At 63.9% G+C, this 7,701-nt stretch overlaps 2 protein-coding genes across 2 annotated transcripts in view; both read left to right on the forward strand.

The window, feature by feature from the left end:
• UBA7 (ubiquitin like modifier activating enzyme 7) overlaps positions 1 to 201 on the forward strand; it is an 8,708-nt gene extending 8,507 nt beyond the window's left edge. The window contains exon 20 of the mRNA XM_026857613.1: positions 7 to 201. Coding sequence (XP_026713414.1) covers positions 7 to 201 — 195 coding nt within the window. The remainder of the gene's footprint in view (positions 1 to 6) is intronic.
• Positions 202 to 554: 353 nt separating this feature from the next.
• Positions 555 to 6,615, forward strand: CDHR4 (cadherin related family member 4). Its single transcript, XM_026857614.1, is given in 21 exon segments — positions 555 to 612; positions 809 to 866; positions 868 to 968; positions 1,126 to 1,322; positions 1,394 to 1,556; positions 1,641 to 1,726; positions 1,845 to 1,940; positions 2,386 to 2,489; positions 2,562 to 2,698; positions 2,779 to 2,944; positions 3,038 to 3,188; positions 3,459 to 3,561; positions 3,815 to 4,030; positions 4,111 to 4,250; positions 4,333 to 4,477; positions 4,552 to 4,754; positions 4,842 to 4,981; positions 5,057 to 5,092; positions 6,172 to 6,238; positions 6,338 to 6,368; positions 6,504 to 6,615. Coding segments are annotated over 21 exon segments (2,454 nt in total). The 3' UTR covers positions 6,560 to 6,615.
• The last annotated feature ends 1,086 nt before the right edge of the window (positions 6,616 to 7,701 follow it).

Here is a 7,701-nt window from a genome sequence, read left to right on the forward strand (position 1 = left end):
GGGCAGGACCCCCGCCCCGCAGGCACCGGGGGTCCCGGCGTCGGGAAGCCTTGGCGGGAGGGAGGGCAGCCCAGTGCCAGGGTCCCGGCGGAGGCCCCCGCCGCCACCGGGCTGCCAGAAGAAGTTCAAGTGCTGGAGGAGGGACAGGTGACCCCGGCCACCCAGGCCACGCTCCGCCACCGCCTATTAATTGGGCGCTAATAGCACTTAATAGGAATTCCTGGAGAAGCGGCTCTGGCTTGCAAATGAAGGAGAACACGGCCAAAAATTACCTCCCAGCTAATTTTCCCAGTTCCCGAGCGTGCCGCGTGGCCAGGCAGTGTGGTGTGGCGGCGAAACCCCACGGAGCATCGCTGCCCGCTTGCCCCGCGCCAGCCAGGGGATGGCGGGAGGCGGGGAGCAGAGGCCGAGGGACCTGGGGGCACCGGGGCCGTGCCCTGTCCCTGCCCTGGGGCCGGGCTGGCAGTCGGGGCTGGCCAGTGTGACGCTGGGCCGGGGTGGTGCCCAGCACCCCTGGCAACGAGCTCCGGCTTGTCCCAAACAGCCAGCGAGCCATGGACATGCACGGACGCCTCACCTTCCTCCTCCTCCTCCTCAGCCTCCGTGCCTCAGGTAGGTACTTGAGGCTCACAGCGTTGGGGGTACCCTTTTGGCAGACCCTGGGTGGGGGACGAAGAGGAGGGGGGCAGGGAACAGATGCCCCTCATTTGTCCCCATGTGTGTGGAGCTGCACCCAGGATGGGCAGAGGGGCTGGCAGCTGCCTGCTTGGGTTCAGGCAGGGAGGAGGCATTGCTGGGGCATCCTCAGGGCGTTATGAGGGCATCACTGGGACATATCCAGACACCAGTGGTGCAACCCTGGAGCATCACAGGGACATCTCTGGGGGTTCCCCAGGGCATTGCCGGGAGACACCCGGCAGGCTGGAGTGACACTTGTCTCTTTGCAGGGACTGTCGTCAGAGCAGCAGGTAAGGGTGGTGTGCCCCTGGGCCCTGCTGCACCCGGCAGGGACACCCGTGCCCACGTGGGTGCCTGGGTGCGGGAGCAGAGCTCCCTAAGCACGGCTGGGCGAGCTGTCAGTGGCATTGGCCAGTTGCGAGGTTGGTCCCTGGGGTCTCCCGCCAGCCCTGCCCGACCTGCCACGTGTGGTGGCCCTCAGCGAGGACGCGGCACCGGGCACCCGCGTGGCCGAGGTGACCGTGTCCTGCAGCAATGCGAGCGGCAGCCCCAATGTCACCCTGCACAGCATCGAGCCTGGCCACCCCTTCAACCCCATCGCCATCAGCGCTGACCCTGTGGCCGCCGCCACGTTTCATGCAGAGGTGAGGCTGGGGGACGGGGAGCGGGGCAGGAGCCCATGGGCGCCTTGCTGAGTGCCGTGTCCCCATGGCAGGTGACACTGCGTGCCGGTGCAGAGCTTGATGCCCATCGGGTTAACCAGTACACCCTGACCCTGCGGGCTGCTTGTCCCGGGGAGGATGAGGTGGAAGAGCAGCTCTTTGTCCGGGTGACGGCAGAACTGGCGCTGCGCTGTGACACGCCCTTCACCAGCGCGGGTAGGAGCCAGGGGAAGCATGGGGAGCAGGGGCCGTGGGTGCTGGCTGGCACTGGGCACCCACAGCCATGCTGTTGTGCCACAGGGGGAGATGTGGTGCAGGTGCTGGCGGACGTGGCACCCTGGACACCCCTGTACGCAGTGCTGCCGCAGCCGCTTGGCGGGCTGACGGTGAGTGGCAGTTGCTCACAGGCGGCGCAAGCAGGAGCAGTCTCAGGGACGGCTGAACCCCGGGTGGGGAGGCGGGGGGCAGGGGTTCACCCTCCTTCCACCACTCATCTCTCTGCAGTTCAGGCTCCAAAACCACGACACACCACTCATGCTCACCCGCAGGGGCCTGGTGCTGGCGCCTGCCAGTGGCTTCGACCCCAGCAAGGACAACCAGGTGGGCACCAGTGTCCCCAGGCTATCCCAGCCTCCTCTCAGCCCACCTGGGCTTAGGCCCTTGCTGGCACTGGCAGCAGGTCTCTGCATCCTGCTCCTCCCTTCGGGCTCCTGTCTCCCCCAAGTCCCAGCAGTGCTCCAGCCCTGCCCTATACCCAGCTCCATCCCCTTCTGCATCTTGAGTCCTGTCCCAGTCCTCATCCCTACCCTATTCCCATCCCCATTCTGGTCTCTAGCTCATCCTCAGCTCCATCTTCATCCCTCCTCCCACCCCTGTTCCTGCTCCAAGCCCCATTCTTGTCCCTGTCTCCCTCCCCTCCCCTTTCCTGTCTCTGTCCCTGTTCCTGTCCCCATCCTGTTGTTATCTTTATTACTATCCTTATCCCCATCCCCGTCCCTGGTGCCACTCGGGGCTGTCCCATGGCCGCCCCAACCCTGCCCCGCAGACATTCAGGCTGGAGATCGAGGTGACAGACCGCCACGGGCACAACTGCAGCGGGGCCGTGAGGGTGGAGGTGCTGCCATCGCGCCGTCCCCGTGTCACCTTCCTGTGAGTGGGGCTTGGCTGGGCAGAGGGTGCTGGTGGCACCAGGCCATGCCATGCTGCCTGCCTTGCCTGCAGTGAGCCAGAGCGGGACGTGACAGTGCTGGAGAGCACCAGACCCTTGGAGTTGGTCACTCAGGTTCATGCTAGTGGTGACAATGTCCGTTATGCCATCCTTGCTCCTGTGGTGCCTGCACTCTTCACCATCAACGAGGGTGAGCAGGGCAGCATGGTTCCCCAGGGCCACCCTGTCCCTGCGGCCGTGCCCTGTGTGAGGCCGTGCCTCCTCCCGCAGTGACGGGTGAGATCCGCAGCACCCGCCGGCTGGCGGTGGCCCACACACGCCTCCTCGTCCGGGCTTACAACGCGCTGCGCCCTGCCGACCACGCCACCACCACGCTCAACATCACAGTGCAAGGGATAGACCAGCAGGCTCCGAGCTGCATCCCAGCCATCTCTGTGTACGGTTCAGGGGGAGAGTGAGGTGTGGGGGATGCTCTGCCATGTCCAGGACAGGGGGGACAGGAGCTGAGATGCTGGCTGCCCTGCCACAGGTCCCAGGTGCCCGAGACGGTGTCCCCTGGCAGCACCCTCGTGACACTGAGGTGCACCGACTCCTCTGGCACTGAGGGGTCTCTGCATTATGCCCTTGAGGAGTCCCCTGCCTCCCAATCCCGCTTCCGCATGGAGGGGCCACAGCTGCAGGTGAGCAGCCACAGGTAACGCCCAGGTGGCTGGTGAGCCTGGACCTGGGGGAGCCCAGTGGGACACTGGGGGGACCCTCTGACATGCCATCATGCTGGATCCCACCCCAGGGCTCCCCGGGACTCTGTTCCCAAGGCCTGACCACTCCCCAGCCTTGCTCCCTCCTGGTCCCCCAGCACCACAGCTTTGAGGGATACCCTGGCTTTGTGGGACACCCCAGCTTTGCAGAGCACCTTGACTCTGCCTGACCCCCCCACCCTGTCTTGGCAGGTCAATGCCACCCTGGACTATGACTCAGAGGCCGTGGCTGCTGTGGGGTTCCAGTTCACGGCCACCGTTGTGGTGACGGCGGGAGGGCAGCCCCCACGGAGCAGTGAGTGCCTGTGTCCCTGGGGGGTGCAATGGGGGAGGTCATGGGAGAGGTAGAAAAAGCCCCTTCCCAGCCCCCAAACCAGCAGATCACTGAGGAAAAGTTTCTCCCTTGTAGCACCAGAGACACCTGGCCCCCAGGGGTGGTGCCACCATCCCTGCATCCCCCAGCCTGTCGCAGGGGGAGCACGCACAGCCCGGTGAGGCTGCAGGGTGCAGGGCAGTGCCATCACACTGAGCCACTGTGTGCCACACAGCCCGTGTGCCCGTGCTCGTGACAGTGACACCCGTCAATGAATTCACACCGGTGTGCCCCAACGGTACTGCCTTCACCGTGCCGGAGACAGCGGCTTTCGGCAGCGTTGTGGGGCGTGTGGCTGGCACCGACCGTGACTACCCACCAGACAGCCTCGAGTACAGCCTGGAGGGGGGCCCTGATCCTGCGCAGCCTTTCTCCATTGACACACGCACTGGTGAGCATCTTGCCCCTTCCCCAGCCCCCTCTGCACCCCGTGGCACCCACGGGTGCCCAGCAGCTCGCACCATTCCTTAGGTGAGATCCGCGTGGTGGGACCCCTTGATTCCCAGCAGCACAAGAGCTACAGGCTGACGGTGCGGCTGACAGATACCCACAACGACCTGGACCTGGCAAAGCGTCGGAGCCGCCTGTGCGACGTGGCCGTGCGCCTGCAGGTGCAAGTGCAAGCCCGTTGGGTGAACCATGGTGGGTGCAAGCCCCCGCGGGTGCCATACCAGCTCCCCCCACTCCCAACAGGCCGTGCCGGACCAGCCGCCGGTCTGCACTCCCGAGGTGCAGGAGCTGCGGATCACGGCCGGGTCGGGTGGCCGCCAGCCCGTCACCCGCCTGGCATGCCAGGGCAGCCCTGACAACGCTGTGCTGGCATACGCCATCACTGGAGGTGAGGAGTGGCCAAGCCACAGCACAACTCGGCCTCTCACCATGATGTGCCACTGAGAACACACTCCTGTCCAGGCAACGAGGACGGACGCTTTCGGCTGGAGGGGAACACTCTCTTCTACCTCCCCGATGACCTGGCTGAGCCCTGCACCTTTGTGCTGCTGGTGGAGGTGTGGGTCAGCTCCAGTATCCCCCGCCGCAGCACCATGGTGGCACTGGTGGTGCATGTCACCCCCCGGAGCACCCTGGTGCCACCCACCACCACCACCCAGCGCACGGTGAGCAGACCCTGCTGCCCAGGCAGCGCTCCTGGGTCTATCAGGACCCCCACCATCGCACGCCTCCTCACCCCACCGCTTCTGTAGACACTGCGGAAGGAGCCGCTGGTTGTCACGTGGACAGAGTCGGTGTGGCACCCGCCGGCCTGGTTTGTGGCCGTGCTGACTGTCTCTGGCATCCTGCTGCTGGCCACCCTGGGCTGCACAGCATGGAGCCTGCTGTGCAGGTGAGCCCCATGGCATGGCATGGCATGGCACAGCAAGCAAGGCCAAGGGCTCATGGCTTCCTTCTCCTCCTGCAGCAATCAAGACCCTGGCAAGCTGGTCCTGGGCAAGAGGTGGGTGCTGCATGGCCAGGGCGGTTGGATCAGTGGCAAAGGGCAGCCGTGCATATTGGCGCAGGTTCCCACAATGTCCTCACAGGCAGCCGGGAGATGCAGCGTGTTGGGGGTGTTTAATGTACCCTGTGTTTGGCTGTGGTTCGTGCGCTGCTGTGCTGGGGAGCTGTCTCTGACCCAGGGCAAGGGTGTAGTTCTGATGGGAGCCATGGGTGCAGAGACAGCAATTTGTCTGGGGGACAGGCATGGTGGTGGCCAGGCTGGGGCACAGACTCTGCAGTGGGCAGGGTGGGATGGCACAGCGCTGGCACTGCTGCCTGCCACAGGGCTGGGACCCAGCACCGGGGCTGGGGCCACTGCAGCTCACCAGGGGAGCCGTGACTTGACAGGGAAAGCTCCCTGGGAGGAGGTGAGCAGGCTGCACACCCCTGGAGAAGGAATGAGAGGTGACAGACGGTGGAGGGGAGGGTCCAAGGAGGCACTGGAGCCAGCACAGCCTGCAGCGGGCGTCTGCACGGCGAGGAGGAGATGTGCAAGCCCACAAGCAGGATAACAGCCACCTCCAGTGGCATAACCACCTTGGAGTGATGCATGGCTGAATCTGTGCATCCATGCATCCACTGGTGAGGTTGGGGACACAGTGCTTGGTGGCACTGGGGCTGTAGTGACCATGTAAGGGAGAAGATTCAGGCTCAGCCCCTCTAGGTGGCCCTGGCAGCAGGGAGGCTCTGGGCTGCAGGTCGCCCAGCAAAGCATCCTCCAAGCACAAGAACGGTGTGTGCTGGCATGTGGGGAAACAAGTGGATGTGGTGGCAGACCAGCTTGCCACTTTCAGACATTGCTGAAAGGTGGTGGTGCCTGGGAGAGCATGGCCTCTGCTGCAGGCCCCTTCAGTGGCCAGGGGACACACAGGCTGGGTAAGGGGACGATCAGGTAGGTGGATGATAAGCCTAATGGGGCACAGCTGGCAGTGCAAAGCCTGGCTAGCAACCTGCTCCTGGCAGTATCCCTCAGGGTCGAAGTTGGGAGCCCATCACTGACAGCATGCCCTCCCCTCACCCCCCCTCTTCTCTCTGCAGCTCCTGGAATGTGGTGGAGCAGAGAGGAGACGAGAAGGATCAGGGCCACCTCCATGCTGGCAGCCCAGTAAGTGTGTGCCATGATGGCAAGGGTGTGTGCCCTGCTGAGAGGGTGGGTGGGAGCCCTGGGGCTCTCAACACCCTCTCCTGCCTCTCCTCCACACAGGGGCAGTTTGACGGCCGTGCCCAGGACCCATGTGAGTGCTCTCTTTTGTGGGCTCAGCAGCCTCAGGCTGTGTCCCTTGGAGCAGAGGGGCCTGGGGGACAGGAGAGATGGGCACTGGGCAGCGCTGAGGGGGAATGGCTGACTGTTGCTTCGCTTCCCATCCCAGGCACAGGCAGGGACTATCTCTTCAACAGCGTGACTGGGGCACGGCGCTGGATCTGAGTGACGTGACTCGGTGAGGGGCTCCCTGTGACCCACAGCTCCCTGCAGACCATGCCAAGCAGAACACCAGGTCTGGCAGACACTTGGCGTGACCCTCGGGCCTGGGAGGAGGAGGGGTTCCCTCCTCTGTGACCAAACCCACCTCCCACAGGGTGCAGACAGCCCTTGAGCTGCCCCAGCTGGCACAGACCCAATAAATGTTGGCAGAGATTGCACCCCCTGCCGTGATTGCCGTAGGGAGTGCTGTGGCCAGGCCGTCCTGCCAGTGGCTGTCCCGCTGTGGCTGTCATTAACGCAGTCTCCAGTTTGGGATGTGGGTGGCCTGACCCAGAACCAGGATGGCAGTTATGGCAGCACCAGCCCCAGGCTGGGGTTGACACTGTGAAAAATGTGCTGAGGGTTTTGGCAGAGTCTGCTCTGGTCACGGCAGCATCTCCAAAGCTGCTGGATGTGACCCAGCCAGGACAGTCCTCTGCAGAGACATGATCTGGGGCAAGAAAACTCAATCATGGGTAATTCTGAGAAACTTTTGTCCCCTCAAGCTCTCCCTTGCTCAAGCACTCCCAGGTGCAAGTGGGTGGGACAAGCAGCTGGACAGCAGAGGGGCCAGGTTTCTTAATTGGGAGAAAAAGTGAATTAGCATGTGCGCAGGTAAGCACAACGTGCTGCAGGATTGTTAGCAGGGCCTGGCGAACGGGGAGCGCTTTGAAGGAGTCAGGCAGCCTGGGAGGTGGGAAATCGGTTACTTGAATTTCAAAGGAGCACTCCATGGGACATCTCCCTGGCAGCTCCCGGGGAAATGAAGCGCTGGCTGGTTAAAGGGAAAGGGACTAATTGGAGGAGTAGGTGGCTAAAAAGGAGGAAGAGGAGGGCAGGAGCCAGCTGTGAAATGTCCCAGTGAAGAGGGATTTCCGCTGTGACTCTGGGGGTCCCCTTGCCCTGAGCCCACAGGGACTGTGACCGTTTGGGAATTAAACCTTTTGTTGTACCGGATCGGAGCACAGACACGTTCCACTCGCTGCTCTGAGGAGCCAGCCTGGCGTGAGGAGCTGCTGGAGGCCAGGCCGCAGCGGGGGAAGCGGCGTTTAGCCCGGCTGACTCTGCACGATGCATCGCGCCAAGCGGGCGGCGCCGCCCCGCCG

Source organism: Athene cunicularia, assembly GCF_003259725.1.
Source record: "Athene cunicularia isolate RWA chromosome 12 unlocalized genomic scaffold, athCun1 chr12_part1, whole genome shotgun sequence".
In the NCBI taxonomy this organism is placed as follows: domain Eukaryota; kingdom Metazoa; phylum Chordata; class Aves; order Strigiformes; family Strigidae; genus Athene; species Athene cunicularia.